Source organism: Onychomys torridus, chromosome 14 (genome assembly GCF_903995425.1).
Source record: "Onychomys torridus chromosome 14, mOncTor1.1, whole genome shotgun sequence".
NCBI classification, from domain to species: Eukaryota; Metazoa; Chordata; class Mammalia; order Rodentia; family Cricetidae; genus Onychomys; species Onychomys torridus.
Window position 1 is genome coordinate 58,974,250 of NC_050456.1, and position 21,603 is coordinate 58,995,852.

Below are 21,603 nucleotides of genomic sequence, written 5' to 3' on the forward strand. Positions count from 1 at the left end.
CTGCAGCTTCTGTGAAGTGTAAAGCTCTCTCAACACACCTGCAGCTTCTGTGACAGCATGCTCTCCTGAATTCACAGATATAGCCCAATAAGTCAGCCAGTCCCAAACTGTAAATGTTGACATCGACTGGAAGAAGTGAGTCACAAAACCTAAATTAAGCTTTGTTCAAACATCATGTGTCCTTCAACAGGCCTGCTAAAATTGAACAATATTGCTTTAAGCTTTGATTAAGATTGCTGGTTATAATGAGGACTGCATACCAAGTGAGGTTGAAGAAGCCCTTGTTCAAGCCTGGCTTACCAGAAAACCTTACTTAACAGATAGTGAAGAAACATACAGCTGTAATAGATCTTGATAAGAACTGGCAGGTGTGTAATTCAGCATAGTACACAATCAGACATCTCAAATTTTCTGGTTTAATAGAAAGGCTCCGCCTTAATGGGGGAGGGGATGCGCACTGGATGGCTGGGTAGCAGGTTTTGTTTTATATTTATATATACATATATGAAACAACAGCTATATCTGATCTGGAGTAACTCCCTGATGCATGGCAATGACGATACAAGTGAATTCGGACTGACTTCTAGGGATCTCAACTCACTGTTGTTTCTTACTGGACCCTTACTCTTTGTGTGTACAATAAAACCCTAGAATATATGGAGGATGATATTTGGCAATTTTACTGCTTAGTGGATATAATTCAAATGAAAGGACAACTGCTCAGTTCAAGTATCTCATCCCAGGGAAAATGGGATAACTTAAGAAAAGTGTGCACTACCAAGGCTAATATTAACAAATTCCAAATTCAAACCAACAACTATGCAATGATTTCAGAAAGAAAACTGTGATGGTGTAAGTGAACACAACCATGGTTCACTCAGGTATGAGAACCTCAGCAAAATACTGGAGATGTCTGAATGTGGAGTACAGCCTATTTGTAGGAACTGGGGAAACAGGTTAGTGAGAAAGAGCACTTACTAAATAATCAAGCATGAAGACCTGAGTTCTAATTCTCCAAAACCCACACAAAAAGCCAGCTGTGGTCCTGGGGAAAAAAAGACAAGAGGACACCCACACTCACAAGACCATGGGTGGCCCGGATCTGACCCCGCTCCTTACCTCAGGCTGCATTCAGTGATCTAGCCTAGGCAATGCTGGAGAGCTCACCTAGTTATGATGATGAGGGAAAGCTGGCAGGCTGGCCACCCCAGCCCAGATCCAGGGCTATGAGTTGGCCACCCCAGCATCCACCTCATCTATGAACTGCTAGAGCATGTGAAGGGGACAAACCTACAGATCCAAAACTGCAGGATCCCCAGGACACAGGACAACAACAGGATATCCAAAAGGAGCCCAGTGAGAGCCCATATCAATGGTATAGCACAACCCACAGGCTTCATGCCAGACCAGTAAGTACTTGCAAGTAAAGATGAATGGGCTAAAGAGTAACTGTGTGACTCAATGGGCCACACTACAGCTATCATAAGATTCTTCTCTTTTTTATTTTGTTTGTTTCTTTGTTTTGTTTCTTTGTTAGTTTTTGGTTTTGCCTTTAAAATTTTCCCCCAGGGGAGTTGCATGGGCAGAGGGCGGATGTGAGGAAGATGGGGAAATAAGTGGGATCAGAATGCATGATGTGAAATTCACAAAGAATCAATAAAAGTTAAAAAAAAAAAAAAGACAAGAAGTCAGCTGGAACTTGATGGCTGCCAACACAACCAAAAAATGGTGAACTCTGGGTTCGGTAAGAGACCGATAAAATAACAAAGACAAGCTTAATTCAATAGAAAATTGAGCAAAAAGTACAATCTGGTATTTTATAAACAAAAATTTCCAACAGCCCACGAGCATTCAAAAAGAAGATCATTAGTAATCATGAAAATGCAAAGCCACCCGTGGTAGACAACATGACTCCTGTCATACTAGTTAAAAGACGACGGAGCTGCAGGTGCCAGGAAGTACGAAGAGCTCCACAAATTCTCAGACTGTCCATGGGGGTAAGTCAGTGCGTCCAGCTTAGGGATCAATGCACTGCTCTCTACTAAACTTGAAAGCACTCTGTGTCATGTATGTACCATCAGAGATGCATGTACACGTACAAGAAAAGAACAACAGCTGTGGAAGCTGAATTGGCTCCTAACAGCCCAAATTCTGAAATAACTCAAGTGTCTATCATGGGATGTTAAAATACATTATGATACATCCATGCAGTGCTGAAACAAGTAAAGAGAGCAAGACCCTGAAACAACACCCATAACCAGCACAACATGGCAAATAGCAAAAGGAGTCAGACACAATAGCGCATGCACTGAATATTCCACTTAGATAAGAGTGCATTAAGGGAAGTGTTAACTTACAGCATGGGAAGCCCAAACAGCAGGGACCCTAGAAAGGACTGAAGGGCTGGGGGCGGGGAAGGACAGTAAGGAGCTCTCTAAGGATGCTGCGAATGTGCCATGTGCAGATCTAGGTGGTAGAAGAAGGATGTTTAGCTGTGGGAATTCATCAAAACACACAATGGCACATGGAGCTTTCTAGATGTCCATTTTAACCACGCTTTTTCAAAACCTTAAAGAGCATGGCCAAGATCAAGAAGTCCTATCTAGTGACAGACACGTTCTAGAATTCATAAGAACTGGATCATCATTTCGTAAGTTGAAGAGAGCATTAAAGTCACATTATAAATGTCTACACTCAGCTCACACTTAGCTAATGTGTCTATCAGACAACGGCTTAGACTTTCCTGTCACATAATTATTCAGTTAACTAGAAAGTCAGTATGTTCAAACGAAAAGAGACTTCTTTTAATAGAGTATCATTTATTATTGTTGTTATTGAGCGTGTGTGTGTGTGTGTGTGTGTGTGTGTGTGTGTGTGTGTGTGTGTGTCCATGAGCATGCCCTGGTGCATCTGTGGAGGTCAGAAGACACCTTCCAGAGGAAGTTCTCTCTGTCTCAGATGGTTCTGGGGATGGAACTCCAGCTTGCATGGCAAGGGTGTATACCCACTGAGCCATCTCACCAGCCCCAGAAATGACGGATGATTGAAGTACTTAATGTTTTAAACATTTCAAATTGATAAAATGTAAACTTAGGTGAAACTGATAGACCTGGAAAAAAATCTAGGACTACATGTGACAATGTAAGCATCCCCCACCCTGGTCACCTCCCCACTCCCCAGTCTTAATGGGAAAGAGTCTGTGGACTTCCCCAGAAGATAAATATTAATATTAAGTCTTCATTTTCCACTGGCTCTTCTATTTTCTTCTCTTATCTTGGAAAAACAAAATGTGGGAAGTGAAAATATTGCTCCTGGAGTTGACAAGTTTGTTAACACTTTAGTGAAATTTTCTATTAATATTCTTCTTAAAAAAAAAAAAAAGGAAGAAAGAAAAGAGAAAAGAAAACCGGAATGAGGGTAAAAACATTATTTGTTTACAGTGTAATGTTTTGAAACTGAGTCTCAATATGTAGCCCAAGCTGGAATAGACTCAAGGATAAAGATTTGATAAAAGTAAATACATGAACAATAAAACTTGGTCATTAGGAAATGTTTAAACATCACTATATTCAATAAATAGTATATTCATTACATTTCTTGTCACTGTTACCAAAGACCTGACAGACCAGTTTCAGGTAGAGGGATTTTCAACATTTGCTAGAACTTGGCTGGCTTTCTCCTTTCTCCCCTTACATTTTGTCTAGGCCCTAGCCTATTATGTGCTATCTCCCACATCCAGGGAAGCTTGTCTCCCTGAAGATAATCCTCCCCAGAACAGCCCTCACAAGCTCACCAGTGTGTGCCTCACCCATCTTCAGGATGACTAATCGTCATGGAGAACAGTGATGACCCACAGCCCGCATGACTATAGAGTCATGGAGATAGTCTGAACACACCTAATAGTGAGTGCTGCACAGCCTCCAAATACTTAATAAACTGTAGAGAACCACTGATCATAACTTCAAAATAGCTTTCAAATATTCATAAAAAATTCTACAATTCCACTGGGTGGTGGTGACACACACCTCTTACCCCAGCACCAGGTGGATCTCTGTGAGTTTGATGCCAGCCTGTTCTACAGAGGGATATCCAAGACAGGCACCAAAACTACACAGAGAAACCCTGTCTCTGAAAAAAAAATTCTATAATTTCAAAATTTAGAAATTAATTCTACCTGTTATCTCTTACTATTATGAGATTTTAAACTTAAATTCATTAAATGCACAAACATTTCATAATAGGTACAAGAACATACGTATTGACAAAATGACTTATGGTACCCAAAAAGTTCCTCCGCTAAGTGTCATTAGAGTCTGACCAGTTGTCCCCATTCTCCCATTTATCTACAAGTGGAAAAAACTTTGGTTTGCAAATTTGATTTTGTTTTTTGGATTTTTCTTTTGGGGGGGGGGGGGCAACAGTGTCCTGCTATGCATTCAGACTAGTCTAGAACCATCTACATTACCCAAGCTGGCTTCAAACTTGGGATCCTCCACCTCAACCACCAGTCCCAGCTTATGAAACAACACTTTATAAAGAAGGCCTCCTCACCACATCTTGTTTCTGGGCTTCATTAAGCTTTTCAGTCAGTTCTTCCAAAACCCTTTTTGTTTCAGCATCCGACCTAAGCAAAGAAAGAAACAGGTTTCAAACTAACTAAATTGTTTAAAGGTTTGTGTTTTTTGTTGACGTCGTCATTGTTTTGAGCTGGGAACCAAACCCAGGGTCTTGCACTTCCTAGGCAAGTGCTTTACTACTGAGCTATACTGCCACCCCTCACAGTAATTGTTATTCTACCATTCTCAACTGAAGCCTCCTTAGGTGTGTTAAAATACGCCAAGGGGGCCTACCTACCAAATATCAGAATCAGGAAATCAGGGATAGGGCCCAAGACTGTGCATTTCTGCAAATTCCTACATAATACTGAAGCTGTGGACCTGGGTCCCCAACTTTGAGCATCATCACCATGAGCCCTCATTCTCACATTAAGAAGAAACAAAAAATGAGTTCTAAAAAAAACAAAGGGAAAATAAAACTCGATCTCATAACCTATTTGAGAATCACAAACTCCATACTTCTTAGTGCATCAAATTAGTGACAGCAGCACTCATGCAGTCTAGAAGACTTGCAGGGAAAGGCCTTCCTCCCATCTCTACTCCCTTTGGATGCACTCCCAACTCGCACCCCAACACCTTCTCCATTTGTAATCCTTCTGCTTGTTACCGCCATCATTTTCAAAAACTATCCACTGACTCTTTGTTGTGAAGTATCTAGCTCACTAACTCCTCGGCAAAACTGGGAATATTTATTGCTACCAGTTACCTGTGTGATTTCACAAAGTGTGTGTTATGCAGGGTGTCCTTCACACTTCTGGACGGAGGCTCTTGTACTTGCCTCCTATCTCACATAGTTCAATCAGCCTCACGCTTGGATGTTACTCTGGGGCTTTTGTTTCCCCTAGTTCTCATCATTTGTTGGTATTTACCATGTCCACTGATATCCCCTTCCCGCATGAACTATCATAACCTAGTCCCTTCGCTTGGCAACATTCTTCTCAAAGGCCTCTTACTTTCTTATTATAACTTGGATGAACTGCAGGCTTGGTATGTGGTTGTCATTTGGGGGTTATCTACACTGGGTTATTAGGATAGCTTTACTATTTCTTCTTTTGCTTCATTTTTTTAACTTTATAATTACTTTTTGCTGGTATAAAGGAAAGCAAATGTCACTGTAATATTAACCCAGTATACCCAACATTACTGTAATAACCTGGTAATCTCAGAAGACACCTTTTGACTGCTGTATTTCACAATATCCACTACTTCTAATTTGTATCTTTCTCGTAGTTATATTACTATTATATTTATATAATTTATATTTAGATAATTTCTCAGAAAGAAGTATCTTAAAAGCTAAGTTTTCTGAGCTGTTAATCTCTGAAAGAGTATGTTCTTTTTACCTCCCTCTTGATTTGGATATTCCCATTCTCTCCTGGGTTTCCCAGTTCTCATCATCTGATCTTCAAGCCAGGTCCACGTCATAGACAAGGCTCCTAAATATCTGACCTCTCTGGTACTCAGCTCTGCCCCTGAAACTTCTCTATAGTTTTTCTCTTTATGTCATCCATTACCTAAGGATTAGCTATTTTACATTTCTTCTTGGATGTCTCACAGGAATATTAAATCTAACATAACCAAGGAAGCCTCTTGATTTCTACCCCTCAGCTCGCTCAACCAACCTTTCTAATATCATAAAGGAGAAATGTTGTTTAACTAGTTTCTCAAGTAGAAATCTGTGAGTTACCCTTGATATACATCCTTCACATACACTCCATTACCAAATCCTGACTCTTCAGCCTCCAATAATGCATTCTGAAACTGACCCCTGTCCTCTCCTTCCTGACTTCTCTCTGGTCAAGCCGTCATCAGTTCTGACACACTAAAGCAACAGACTGCCATTTCACACTTTTCAAATGCATTCTCCATAGGGCACTCAGTTTAAAGCTCATTTCTCTGTGTTTTCATACGTCAATATAGTTTTGAAAAGCCAAAAAACAAAAAATTAAGCCAGATGTGGTAGTGCACGCATTTAACTCCAGCACTTGGGAGGCAGAGGCATGTGGGTCTCTGTGAGTTCAAGACCAGCCTGATCTACAGAGCTACACAGTAAGACCCTGTCTCAAAAAAGAAAAAGAAAAAAAGAAAGAAGTAATTAAATGGGAATACCAACACGTCTGAATCAAATCATTCCCTATCCAGTATGTTTAGAAACATGAATACAATTACTGGTACAGGCAAAGTGTTCGATTTTACTCCACTAAAATTCAGTGTCATCTCATTTCACAAATAAATAAATAAATAAATAAATAAATAAATAAATAAATAAATAACTCTGATTTATACTCGAGAGTAAATAAAGTTTCTCTGCCTCACCTGTGCCTCCAAATGACAGGCACTTCCCAAATGGTGCGGTTTCTAGGTCAGAAGAGCCGCCGGACAACGCTGCATTTACTGGGGACCACATAACCAGTCCACCAGCTCATCTGTACATCTCCTCCAGGACCTCCCTCCAAGACAACAAACTCATGAACCCAGTGCTTCATTGACACCCTTGCTCCAAAGGGAGAAAGTCTACACAGAAAAATCACTCCAGGTTCAAACAATGCTTTCTGTCAATTTTATCACCTTGTCAAAAGAAATACAAGCACCAAGTTCTCTAGCTTTCCAGTAAGTAAGCTCACAATTCAGTAGCTCCATCCACATCAGCTACATGTGAAAACGGTCTTGAACCACAGTGAATGTGTGTGGTAAAGGGCAGAGGCTCTGGGGTCTTACTGCCCAGATTTGAATTCTGACCCTGCTACATTTCTCATTTTCTATCTCCAGCCAACAGACTGATTTCATCTCTTTGTGCCCATTTTCTCATCCATTAAATGGAGAAAATAATGACTAGACAGTTTAGGGTAAATAGAGTGAGTGTTTGTTATCGGCAGTACTAATAACACTAATGATGGCAGAGTCTTGTTTCCAGCCCTAACGCTCCTGCCCTCCTCTTGTAAAATCAGGAAAGTTGCACAGACTACACTGGATACAGCTGACAGCTGTACTCACTGAACTGGTATGTAATAGAATTTAGCCAGAATATGCAAATAAACATAGAACTCGAATTTCACTTTCTCACTCCCTAACCTTTGATGTATAGAGCCTTTACTTCTTATTTATTAATTAAGGGTGGAAACACATGCATGTGGAAGTCAGAGGACAACCTGTAGGAGTTGACTCGCTCCTTTCACCACGTAGATCCTGGGGACAGAACTTAGGTCGTCAGGCTTTTTTGCAGTGAACCTCCTCAACAGCTCTAGAATCTAACTCTTAGGAAAATACACTGACCTGCCTGGACTGAATCTACCAGGTTGAGCAGAATCCCCAGGGGAGTCTTGGCCCTAGAGGAGATGGGAATGGAGGGGAGGGGTTGGGGAGAAGGTGGGTACTGTGGATATCACTCTGTATAAATAAAGTGCTGATTGGCCAGTAGCCAGGCAGGAAGGATAGGGTAGATGGGACAAAGAAGAGGAGAAGGCTGGGAACAGGAAGGCTGGGAGGTGACACTGCCAGCCGCTGCCATGAGAAGCAACATGTAAAGACACCGGTAAGCCACAAGCCATGTGGCAAAGTATAGACTAACAGAAATGGGCTAAATATAAGAGTAAGAGCTAGACAATGGTAGGCCTGAGCTAATGGCCAAGCAGTTCAAATAATATGAATGTCTGTGTATTTATTTTATAAATGGCTTGTTGGACTAATAGGGCTTGGCGGGGGCTGGAGAGAAGCTCTCCAACTACAAATGACGCCCAACGTGGGGCAAGAGTTTCCACCTAAAACCTGGAAAAAAAAAAGATTCTAAAACAGCTTCCTAGTTGTCTCTCTCAAGTTAGCAGCAGCCTGCCGGTTTGAGCTACTATGGCGGGTTCCTGGTGTATGCGTCTGACCTGCAGTGTGGCGGGAATGAGGAATCTACAAACAACACTTTACTCTGCTGCATGTTGGATTTAGCCTTTGCTAGTTTAAAAAAAAAAAAAAAAAAAAAAAACAAGGTTTCTGGGCTATACACTGCTTTGATAAAACTGCTTCTGATAGTTGATGGTACACATGGCTCCAGACCCAGAGCTGGCAGTAAACTGTACCCCCCCCCCCCGCCATGTTGTGAAGTTGAGGTGGGCAGAGCCAGCAGCCACAGCAGTGTTCAGTCTTACAAAGATGGATATTACACAGAGAATCTGGTTTATGTTGTCTCTGGGATTTTTAACTGCAGAAAAAGATTTGATCATAAAAGCTGTTGAGTTAAATAAATATGTAAATTTTAAAGGTACCTTGACTTCAAAATTTGGATATAAGGATATGTTGCTTTGAAAAAGAGTCTCTGCTTTTGTTTCCACAGAAAGCCAGAGGCTATGGATTTGTTCCAGATTAAGATACATCAGGTTTGATCAGCCAAGACCACCTGAAAGGTCTCCGATGACACAATGGCCCAGATGATCCGACATCCAAAATGGTTTCAAGGCAACTGGATCAGAGGTTTACCCTCATGAACTACTCCATAATCCTAAAATTTTCTTTATGTCCCCATAAGAAACAGCGCCCCCTCCAACAGGAAGTAATAAAAATTAAAAAAAATAAAAAAAACTACACCCAAATTCCCAGCTGGTTTTGGAGATGGAATGGGCTCACTCCTTCTCTAAACCCAAGCACATTGTTTAAAAAAAAGGTTAAGAGATTCTTGTGTCCCAAATCAAAAGAGCCCTCTGGTGTGGGACATAAAAAAACCAATATTTTATTTAAAACAGGTTGATTATAAATAAAATCTCTTTCTAAAGATAAAAAGGGGATATGATATAGATATGATAGGATGAAAGGGTAGATTAATGAACTTACTTCTAAAGAGCAACAACTCATTTAAAATATTTTACATTGGTATAGATTTTAGTCTATTGATACAAACTTAAAGTTAATTTTGTTATGCTGTGTGTATATTTCTACTCTTATTTAAGATATTGTGTTTGTACAGCTCATTTAAAATTATAATGGAGAATTAAAAATAGATTAATAACTGGTCATCTATGATAATCATACTCATAGCCATGTTAGTTAAGTCTTCTAGGTATACACAGAGATATTTCTGACAGACAGGTAATCTTCAAACACTTCAAAGGTCTACAGAATATGGCATTTAAAATACTTTTAAAATTTAGACTTTCTGGACAGTGAGACATGTCTGCTCCTGGCAACACCAATTTACTTCAGAGAGGAGGATGGGCATTAAAGACACTTCATATAGACTCTATCTTCACCTTGGCAAAAATAGCCATTTGGGCAAGAAACTGTTCTTGCCTGAACTGCTTGATCGACTGGACATGCAGGACCCATAGAAAGGTGATCACTAAACTTTGCTTGACAAAATGGTCCTTCAGGTTCCTGCTTCGCAGAGGAAACTGCCAGACATTCTACAGGACACTGAGAGAAGTGACCAAGAGACTCTAGCCCTGTGGGCTGAAGACAAATGCCCCAACTTTACAAAGAAACATTAGGTGACTGTCCAGGCTGCCAGCTGTCTCTGTCTACCCTGCAAGACTCCCAAAAGTTGCTTGCATCCTTCTCCCGGTTCTCAGGTACTATTATATCCTTCTGAGGTCTTTGATGTGGCTGAAGACTAGTTATAATTTCCTCAGTTATGATAAAAGATAAGTTAGATATAAAACTTTAGACTCACAAATATAAGTAGATAGGATATCTTCTTTAATATTGTAACTATAATTCTTGCTTGATAACTATTTTGTTATCTGTAATTTTATTATGTAAAAGTTAACCCTCCTTTTTTTAACAAAAAAGAAAAGGGGAAGTGCTGTGGATATCACTCTGTATAAATAAAGTGCTGATTGGCCAGTAGCCAGGCAAGAGGGATAAGGGAGATGGGACAAGGAAGAGGAGAAGGCTGGGAACAGGAAGGCTGGGAGGTGACACTGCCAGCCGCTGCCATGAGAAGCAACATGTAAAGACACCGGTAAGCCACAAGCCATGTGGAGTATAGACTAACAGAAATGGGCTAAATATAAGAGTAAGAGCTAGACAATGGTAGGCCTGAGCTAATGGCCAAGCAGTTTAAATAATATGAATGTCTGTGTGTTTATTTTATAAATGGTTTGTTGGACTAATAGGGCTTGGCGGGGGCTGGAAAGAAGCTCTCCAACTACAGGTGGGGGCCGGGGGCGGGAGGGGGGAGGATAGGGGAACCCATGGCTGATGTGTAAAATTAAAACACAAATATAATAATAATAATAATAATAATAATAATAATAATGAAAATATAAAAACCTTCACTTCTTTAATAAACAAAAAAATGACCTTCCAAGTAAAGCACTTGTTACTGCTGATGAAGAAAATGAAAGAGTGAGGAATTTTTATATTATGTGACGGCTTTTGGGAACACTCCAGCACCAGCAAAAGTTTGCAGTTTAACTGCAAGCTCTTTTACCACAGGCTTTCAAAGGTCGCAACTCAACTGAGGTATCAGATTCTCAATGGCTTGGGTCTACACACAGGCAAGGTACATGTTCTAATTTTTTTTTCTGAACTGCTAAGAGTCAGTAAACAAACTAGCCAGTCTCTACCTCTACATTTGTCTGTCTGTCTCCTCTCTCTCCCTAAAATATCTAAGTACATCTTCTTTACTAATGTCTCTCAAAATGGATCTCACCATAATATCAGCATTCTATTATGTGAGAATGTTTTCAGAAATCTAAAATTTACTCCTAACTTTCCTGTCTTCCTCTTCTAAAATCAGGCAAGTTGTACAGACTATGCTTGATATATTTGACAGCTAGAGTTTGAACTCATTGCAGCAAAAATCAATGAGTCGTGATAAGCTATATAAATTTAAAAGGCTTTGAACTGTGTTATTAATAAATACTAGAGACTGTGGACATAGCTCAGTTGCTAAGATGTTAGTCACACAACCATGAGGACCTGTGTTCACTCTCTCACACCCATGTAAAAAGCGGGGTGCTTGTCATCCAAGCACTTGTTAGGTAAAGATTGGAAAGCCCATAGAAATTGCTAGCCAGGCATCCTAATCAATGAGCATTGGCACTATCTCAAAAAAACATGGTACAGGGATGAAGAGATAGTCCAGTGGTTAAGAGCATTTGCTGCTCTTTCAGAAGACCAGGTATTAACGACTCCCTGTAACTCCCTATAGCTCCAGAAGATCAGACCCCTCTTCTGGCCTCCAAATACCCACACACACATGTCCACATACATAGTGCATATACACATACAAATAAAAATAAGTCTTCAAAGAGAATAAGGCCATTGGCTCCTAAGAATACCCACGTTTGAGCTACAGCCTCCATTTGCACACACATGCACATGCATCTGCACACACAGGAACACACATTCACACATGCATATAAACACACACACACACAAATAAATCTTAACATGCTCATGTAAAAGCACAACATCATTTTTGTGATCTACATAAACATGTCATTGCAAAAATGAATTTATTCTTTTGATAATTCACGCCTCCCAAGAAAACCCTGTCCCCATTTTACCGGCTTCTTCTGGAAATCTCCTTGTTGAAATCATCTCCAAGCCGAACTTGTTCACTGCTGAGGTCTCGGAGGGACTGATGAAATGCATGCAGCTATGAAAGCAAAGCACATTCAGCCACTTAGGGTTCTGCTCGCGCTTCCATAAATAAATAAGTGAGTGAGTGAATGAATGAATGAATGAATTGACCAAAGGAAGAGCTCTCTTCCACAAAAAGAACCAAATTCTGTATCATCATTAATAATCAACAGATACTTGTCATTCATTAAGACACAAGTCTAACAGTGGCCATCACACTCTCCCCAGCATAGCAATTTTACCCCTTGTGTGTGACCTGGAGATGACAAGTATTTCCGAACTGCAAGTTCTGTCATCGCTGTCAACCATGCCACTGGAGTGCAGAACTAACCCAAAGCAAATGAACATGCTGTGGTACCGGTACTCTTCACCACATCAGCCCACATGCCTGGTCAACACCACATGCCAAGACACTACTGCCAACACATGAGCAACCATGTGCAAGAAGGCATTATTATTCCTAACAAAATTGCTAAATTCAACCCCACAGACCAGAACATAATATTTCATATGTATTCTTTGAGAGGATCATACAGTAGTGCAAATGCCATCAGAACCACTGCACATCAGTAAGGCTAGACGGCAAAACATATGATATACGGTAGCATTCAATTCATGCAGTTTACAGGCAGGCAACAAGCAATAAAACATAGCCAAGGGTTTTTTTTTAAAAAAAAAAAAAAAAAAAACAGAAATAATGAATGTAAGTCGGGACAGGGCTGGAAAGATGCCTCAGCAGCTAAGAACACTGGCTGCTCCTCCATAGGACACAGGTTCTATTTCAAACAACCATATAATGACTCACAACCATCTGTACTTCCATTTCCAGAAGATCAGATATCTTCTTTTGACCTCTGTGGGTACCAAGTACACATGTGTTGCACAGACATACATGTAAACAAAACACACATACACACACACACATAAAACTTTAAAAATTTTTTTTTTTTTTAGTGCATCTAAAGTCAGGTCAGGATATACCCATTCCTGAAAGAAGGAGCCTACTTAGGATTGTAAAACAGTCTATGTCTGGTACTAGGCAGTGAATACATGGCATTCAATCTATTGTGCCTTAGACATAAATATAAATACTTTATGCATATATGTATCTTATAGTTTATAATAAAATCATTTTAAGTTAAAAAGATTTACTGAAACAAGAAATACCCACTTCAATAATGCTCACTTAACAACTAATCAGTGCTGGCCACCTACTTGGAAATAAGCATATGACAACTTACCATGGGAGAAAAGCATATAAACAAAGCACAGACTTTCACTGGGGCCTAAAGAACACACAGTTAAGAAGAGCCAAAGGTCATCTGGAGAAGATGGGCTTACAGATAAACAACAGAATCCACTTAGCTTTGCCATCAGGAAGTCATGAATCCCAATCTGTAAAACAAATTCTGAGGATCCCTGCCTTCCCCATGCAGTTATCTAACCTTCAAACCCTATCAATTTTACCCATTTCATAGATTTAAAATCTACTTCCTTTTCTCCAACTCCACATATCCTAACACAAATGGCCATCTATTCCCATCTAAACATAATACTGTCCTAGTCCATGTGTCCACACTGGCGACTGACCATCAGCCTTTGTTAATCTTTCAGCCTGCAGACTGCCTTATAGCATCTAGATGCTGTCTTCCCTCTTGCCAAGCTAACTGTCCTCTCGGATGACACTTGAGACTAAACCTGATAGCCTTCTGTTTCAATTAGGGTTTCTATTCCCATGACCAAAAGAAATAACTTATTTCACCTTTTGGTCCATTGTCCAAACGAATTAGGCCATGACTGCAGCCAGTTCAGAGGCCATGAAGGATGCTGCCCACTGGCTTGCTCCTCGTGATTTGCTCAGCCTACTTTCTTATACCATCTTGCTTGGTGATGGCACTGTCCACAGTGAGTGGGGCCCTTCCACATCAACTGTTAATACAGACTTGCCTATAGGCTAATCTTATGGATGCATTTTCTCAATTAGGATCCCTTCCTCCCAGACATGTCACAAAAAACAACCAGCACACCTGCTATGTAGTCAGACTTTAAGAGAACAATATAAAAATCAACCTTTCTTACTTTGGCTTTCTCGTGTAATCTACAGCTTTCATATATATTCTCCATATCCCTGACCCAGAGAGCAATGCACTGTGTATATGTAGCTGTGTATAAAGGTATGTTAATCATTTGTTGAAAAGAGAAAACAGATCAAAAGCAACCTTACACAACAAACACCCACCATAAATGTTGGTAATGGCACTTTGCAGTACTGACTTCTTTGGGATTATTTGGGGTCAATTTGAATCAATGACTTAATCCCTTGTAAAACTCTGTTAAAGATTTCTGTAAAGTAGCCCCCATTCCTGCATAAATTTTCCTATACTGTTCACTAAATACAAAGGAAAGCCCTTGGTTAGGGACAGGCAGGTGACAGGGACATATCAGTTATATAGAACAGATAGAATACAGACAGGCCAGAAATCACAAACTACAGACAGACAGAAGACACAGAGAGAGAAATGGAGAATTCAAACATGGGCTTACTTTTGGTCAAATTAACCCAAGAGAAGTGCTGGTTTTTCTTTCCTCAAAGTAACACCAACACATTTTGGCTCCACAGAGGCTACCTTTAATGTGTTTACCTGACACGTTTGCTTATCTCTCTTTCAACCTAGAGAGCTAACTTTGCAGGGTTTTCTGAAGAGTGAGCCACCTGCACAGGAAATGAAAAAATAAAATAAAATACATCCGACTAAATTCAACTGTTTTTTTTTTTTCTTTTTTGGTTTTTTTCAAGACAGGGTTTCTCTGTGTAGCTTTGTGCCTTTCCTGGATCTCGCTTGGTAGACCAGGCTGGCCTCAAACTCACAAAGATCTGCCTGGCTCTGTCTCCCGAGTGCTGGGATTAAAGGTGTGCGCCACCACCGCCCGGCCTCAACTGTTTTTTTTATGGCTAGTTTTATGTCAACTTGATACAAACTAGAGCTATCTGAAAGGAAGGAACCTCAATTGAGAAAATCCTCCATATATCTGGCTCTAAGGCATTTTCTTACTTAGTGATTGATGGGGGAGGGCTCAGCCCATTATGGGTGGTGCCAAAACTGGGCTGGTGACCCAGTTTCTATAAGAAAGTAGACTGAGAAATCCATGAGAAACAAACCAGTAAGCATCACATCCTCATGCTCTATATCAGCTCCTGTCTCCAGATTTCTGCCCTGTTTGACTTCCTATCCTGACTTCCTTCAGTGATAGTGATATGAACCTGTAGGTCAAATAAATCCTTTCCTGTCCAAGGTGCTTTGGTCATGGTGTTTCATCACAGCAATATTAGGTAACACACTCAGTTTTAATTCTTTTTTTTGTTTTGTTTTGGTTTGGTTTTTTTGTTTTGTTTTTTGTTTGTTTGTTTCTTCTCTCATTAAACTTGTTTTAATGGGTCTCAAAATTCTGTGGCAGATTTTTGGTCAAGTTGTTTCCATTAAAAAGTACTGATTTTGAAAACTAATAACTTAAAACTGCCACACACACACAAAAAAAATAATGATCCACAAAACATTCTCCTTTCCTTCTGAAGGTTTTACGATGCATTGTTATCATTAACCAGTCTTTTACTATTAAACTTAAATGGCCAATTGAGACAAGCAGTTCTGAGACCGTTCTTCCACCACTGATTAAGACTGGGGTGGCAGGTATTAGAGAGAATATTCATTTAGTCTTCTGAGCTTTCTGGGCAGACTTGGTGACTTTGCCAGCTCCAGCAGCCTTCTTGTCCACAGCTTTGATGACACCCACAGCAACTGTCTGCCTCATGTCACAAACAGCAAAACGACCCAATGGAGGACAATCAGAGAAGCTCTCAACACACATGGGCTTGCCAGGAACCATATCAACGATGGCTGCATCGCCAGATTTCAAGAATCTACGGCCATCTTCCAGCTTTTTACCAGAACAATGATCAATCTTTTCTTTAAGCTCAGCAAACTTGCATGCTATTTGAGCAGTATGACAATCCAGTACAGGAGCATAGCCAGCACTGATTTGGCCTTGATGGTTCAGGATAATCACCTGAGCAGTGAAGCCAGCAGCTTCCATGGGTGGGTCATTTTTGCTGTCACCAGCAACATTGCCACGTCTAACGTCTTTGATGGACAATTCTTTACATTGAAGCCCACATTGTCCCCAGGAAGAGCTTCACTCAAAGCTTCATGGTGCATTTCAACAGACTTGACTTCTGTTGTCACATTGACTGGAGCAAAGGTAACCACCATTCCAGGTTTTAAAACACCAGTCTCCACTGGGCCCACAGGGACGGTCCCAATACCACCAATTTTGTAGACATCCTGGAGGGGCAGTCGCAGAGGCTTGTCAGTTGGACAAGTTGGTGGCAGGATGCAATCCAAAGCTTCCAGCAGTGTGGTCCCACTGGCACTGCCATCTTTGCGGGTGACTTTCCATCCTTGAACCAAGCCACATTAGCACTTGGCTCCAGCATGTTGTCACCATTCCAACTGGAAATTGGCACAAATGCTACTGTGTCAGGGTTGTAGCCAATTTTCTTAATGTAGGTGCTGACTTCCTTAACAATTTCCTCATATCTCTTCTGGCTGTAGAGTGGCTCAGTGGAATCCACTTTGTTGACACCAACAATTAGCTGTTTCACACCCAGGGTGTAAGCCAGAGGGGCATGCTCACAGGTCTGCCCGTTCTTGGAGATACCAGCTTCAAATTCACCAACACCAGCAGCAACAATGTGTGTATATGTACATGTATGTGTGTATGTATAAGTATATTTTTAGCAAGCTTCTTTAGCAGTGGGTTTCCACATGGCTTCTTCAAATGTGTTCAATATTAGATATCCACCCATACTCTCTTCTACCCACCCCTTCCAACACCCACCACATTTAGCCCTTTCTGTCTCACTATTCCCCTCTCCTGCTTCATGTCACCTACATGCCTACCTCACCTGAGATGCACTCACTACAACACGGCCCCTTACTGGTTTCCTGACTTCTACGGATATGCTCCAATCCAAACACACATATCTAAAGATTCAAAACTAGCATCAATACATGACAAAGAATATACAATCTTTGTCTTTGTGGGTCTGGGTTATCTTACTCAGAATGGCTGTTTCAATTCCAACTATTTACCTGTGAATTTCAATTTTTCATTTTTTAAGGATGAATAATATTCTACTATTACACACACACATTTTCATTATCAAATCATCCACTGATGGGCATTTAGATTGTTTCAACTTCCTGGACATTGTGAATCTGCTGTCGTTTGCTTCACTTCTCTTAGCCATTCTGACTGGGATAAGGCAAAATCTCAAAGCAGTTTTAACTTGCACTTCCCCTGACAGCTAAGGTTGTTGAACTTTTAAACATATTTCTTAGCCATCTCTATTCCTTTCTTTTTTTGAGAATTCTCTTTAATAAATCTTCATAATATAATTCTCCACAAAAAAATCCAAAACATATGATACAGATTTGTACACAGAAAATACACTCACAAATTGTAAGGAATGTTCTTCCTAGTGAAAGCAGCTGCTAAAGATGAGGAACAGAGAAGGGACATGTGAGACTTGTCTACTGCACTGGGGACTCCTCTCAATTTTAAAGAATAAAAAAAGTATCTGTACATTGAATATAAAATATATTTGGCTTAAAAAGAAAAAATTATGCAAAATTATTGTTGATCAACTTCTTAGTTAAGATATGCCCATGACATCATTTATATACAAATAGAGGACATGACAATAAACTACCCAGTGTGACAAAGTACCTGGACCATGTCCTCTGTCTCCCGAATAAACCGAACCCCAGTTCTGGACCTGTTTCGTTTAATACCCTGGGTATCATAGTCCTTCAGCGGTGAGGTAGGTGTGAAGCGAAGACTCTCTTTCCAATGCAAAGAAGAAGAAAGGGGCATTAAAACACTGCATGAGAACAATCTAAAACTTCACTTGATACTGAAGATCAGACATGAAGATACAGTTACTTTAGCCTAGGCTTTCCAAGATCACAACACTGCTCTTAAAGTGGGTAAAACGAACAAACTTAGCCTGAAAACAGAACATGCCCAAAGGTCCCATTTTTAACACTGCCCACAGCAGCAACATATTTTCTCCTAACATAAAAATAATTATTAAATACTTCAAATCATTATTCCTCCCTAAAATATAATATCCCACTAATAAGATCAAACTTTGCAAATACCAAATCAATTAATCTAAAGCCAAAACAATGCATAACAATCAATAAAAACAAACTACATAAAAATAAATGATAGTGTCCAACTCTTATCACTATTATGAGTAATAGCAGTATTCACAATGCAGAATACCAATGTCCATCCAACTATATCACTCCCATCACTGTAGATGTTTCTGTGTGATTCAAACATGATTCTCAGCACTACAGGGAAATATGAGATTAATTATAACAAAGTGTTTAATAACTTTTAACATAATCATTGGCATCTACCTGAACACCAAGGCTAAAATTCACCTGCTTTTAAATATGTGTAGCTCAAAGTTTCTCTGTGTCCTGGCTGGCCAGCAGTTGGGACCAATCTCTCCCACTCAAGTTCCCCAAGAAAACACACAGGGGTTTATATTGATTATAATGGCTCAGCCATTAGCTCAGGCTTATTACTGATTAGCTCTTACACTTAAATTAAACCATAATTCTTACCTATATTTAGCCACATGCCTTGGTACCTTGTTCTCAGTTCTGCCTTTGTCACCTTGCTTCCTCTGTGTCTGGCTGGTGACTCTTGAGTCAGCCTTCCTCTTCCCAGAATTCTCCTTGTCTGCTTATCCTGCCTATATTCCTGCCAGGCTACTGGCCAATCAGCATTTTATTTATCAACCAATCAAAGCAGCACATATTCACAGCATACAGAACGACATCCCCACCACATGTGCTACAGCATATTTGATAATCAGAAATTTTAAAAACAACTATGCCAGGACAAGATTAGAAAGAAAACATACCAAAGTAGATTTTAAGTTGTGCATGTGTTTTGAAGCTTGGGCAGCAATTAAAATCCAGGCTTAGTTGAGTAAAGCTCCATGTCTACACAGCCTGAGGAAAATAAAACTAACAAACCCAGACTATCAAAGACCCTTTTTTAAAAAATGCACTAGACTGTCCAACAACTGCATGTGTTGTGTATGTGTAGTATATAATCTATAAGATCTATAATCTTGTGTATTCCTCCAAAGATTAAATGCATTCAGTATGTATCTCAGAAATATTTTTGAAATTTAAAGAAGAAAAAAGGCGTTTAGTCCACACGAGGGTTTACCTGCCATGGTGCCGCCATCGAGATCACTTGCACTCAGGCTGGTAACAGAAACACTTCTCCCTCCTGAGTTTCTCTGTAAGCGCTGACTCCGCAGTTGGCTTATAGACTGCTCCAAATCTTCCTTTAACTGAAGAAGATGATGGAGAGTTACTCTTCTTAAAAAACTCCTAAGCACAATACACATCTGACAGTGGTTTCTGAACTATCTGACTTGCCAGAAAAAAACATGGCTATCAGAGGAATTTTGAAATGAGTTATGTTATGAAATAGAAAAACTAATAAATGTAAGTATTTGGAGAACAAATGCTATGGTCTGACTTATAACAGTAACTATTACTACCTTATCCTCTCTTCCTATTGCCAGAAAGGAGACATTCACCTTATTTAAGGGCTTGCAAACTAGACTGAAATGATTAACTCACATTTATGAAGAAAAATAACAAGGCCAGCCACCACATTTGAAGGAAAAAGAAAAAGCATTCTTCTAAACATTCTGTCAGAAACCCCAGACATGTAGGAGTGGGCTTGGAACAGTTATCGAAGAGACTGAGGCTACTAGAACAAAGCACACCACCAAACAGAACATCACATCCTTCAATGAAAGAAGACATATCCCAGAGAACTGTGAGAACAAATGTCAGCATGTACTACAGACTGGTGGTATTAACACACACATGCTCCCACCTTAGAATGCTAAAAGAGCTATCTATAGTGAACAAAATTTGCTAAATACTGGGAATAGTATCCAGACAAACCAACAGTTGGAGACCTAAGAAGAAACCTCAACTAACATCCCAAAAACAAAAAGGAAAAATCTATCCACCCGGATTTCTAGGACACCTCAGCTCAAGCTAGGTACCTTTATGCAAACATGAATTATGCATGAATCCATCTCAAATCATCTCTAGCTCTTTGAAAACAAGGTCGGAACAAAACAGTTGATCGAGAAGAAACTTCCTGAGCTCTGCCGGAGTGAAAAGGTAGAATAGCCCTTATTGCCAGCACAGGTAAGTATTTAATAACCTGGGGAAGTGTACAGAAGCTAGCCAGCCCAGCCACAGGAAAAGCATGGACAAAACAGAGAGATCACATAGGAGGCAAATCGGTTTTCATTTCAACTCGTTAAACTATGCTAAACCTAAAGCAAAGTTAGCTGCCATTTTTTCCTATTGTTTTTGTAAAATAATCTGGCTTTTTTGTTTCATATTAAGTCATCTGTGTTTTCCCTTCAACTGAGGCTACTTTCTTCCAGAAGCCCCACACACCCATGATAACCATATTTTTATCCATCCTCGTATAAAACATTCAGAAGTTTTCTCTTTAACTTCTCCATTGTTCTTCCATGTGTCTATGTGAGTTCTATTTGTTTTAATCCTATTTTTTAACCCATAGAGATCACAGAATGAATAAATTGATATCTTTCATGTGTTATAAATTCTGTCATTCACTGTTTTTGCCCTATTCTCTCCTCTCATCTCCTCCTGTCCCTTGTCTTCTCCTTCATAAGGGTTTGGTTTGGTTTTGTTGAGACAGGGTCATGCCTGTGGCCATGTTAGAGGAGCAGCAGATGGCAATTGAAGTTCGGGGTGTCAGCCCACCAGGAAGTGAATCCCTGATGGGTGAATCTGGAATAGGCAAGGCTCCATGCCCACAGACTCCAGAATGTCTTTTGCTTCTGCTGTGCCTTTACATGTTTGCTGCGGCCATCGTGTGGTGTGAATGGGTGTTGGGAGATCCCCACTACCTGTAATGTAGTGTGTTTATCTCATGGATACATCCTATTCTACTGGGCATTTTCACCTGTGAATTATTATGAAGATAATTTCTTCCTAACCTGTACTGTCTAATTGATTATAATAATGTTAGTTTAAATAGCGTTTTGATGATGATTAAAAAAAGAAGCAAGGAAGTGTCACAGAGCTAGAACACATGAGTTTCTATTGAGGAGCCACAAAAACTGTGGCTTAGGTTAATGATTAAGAAAAACAACCGAGTCCCAATAGCCCAGGTAGATTAAATTCTTCTAATCTTCATGTTGGGAGGTATGTTCATAGGTTTTGGAGTGCATCATAAGTGAAACAAAGCTTCGAAAATAACTTAAAGT

General features: G+C 40.0%; 1 protein-coding gene and 1 pseudogene across 1 annotated transcript in view; both read right to left on the bottom strand.

Annotated features, from left to right (window-relative positions):
* Positions 1–21,603, bottom strand: part of Cep128 (centrosomal protein 128) — a 223,316-nt gene that overhangs the window by 169,453 nt on the left and 32,260 nt on the right. The window contains exons 6-9 of the mRNA XM_036205643.1: positions 19,500–19,626; positions 17,973–18,088; positions 12,110–12,201; positions 4,552–4,624 (exon numbers count right to left, since the gene is read on the bottom strand). Of these exons, the coding sequence (XP_036061536.1) occupies positions 4,552–4,624; positions 12,110–12,201; positions 17,973–18,088; positions 19,500–19,626 (408 nt within the window). The remainder of the gene's footprint in view (positions 1–4,551; positions 4,625–12,109; positions 12,202–17,972; positions 18,089–19,499; positions 19,627–21,603) is intronic.
* LOC118595610 lies at positions 15,601–16,935 on the bottom strand (annotated as a pseudogene).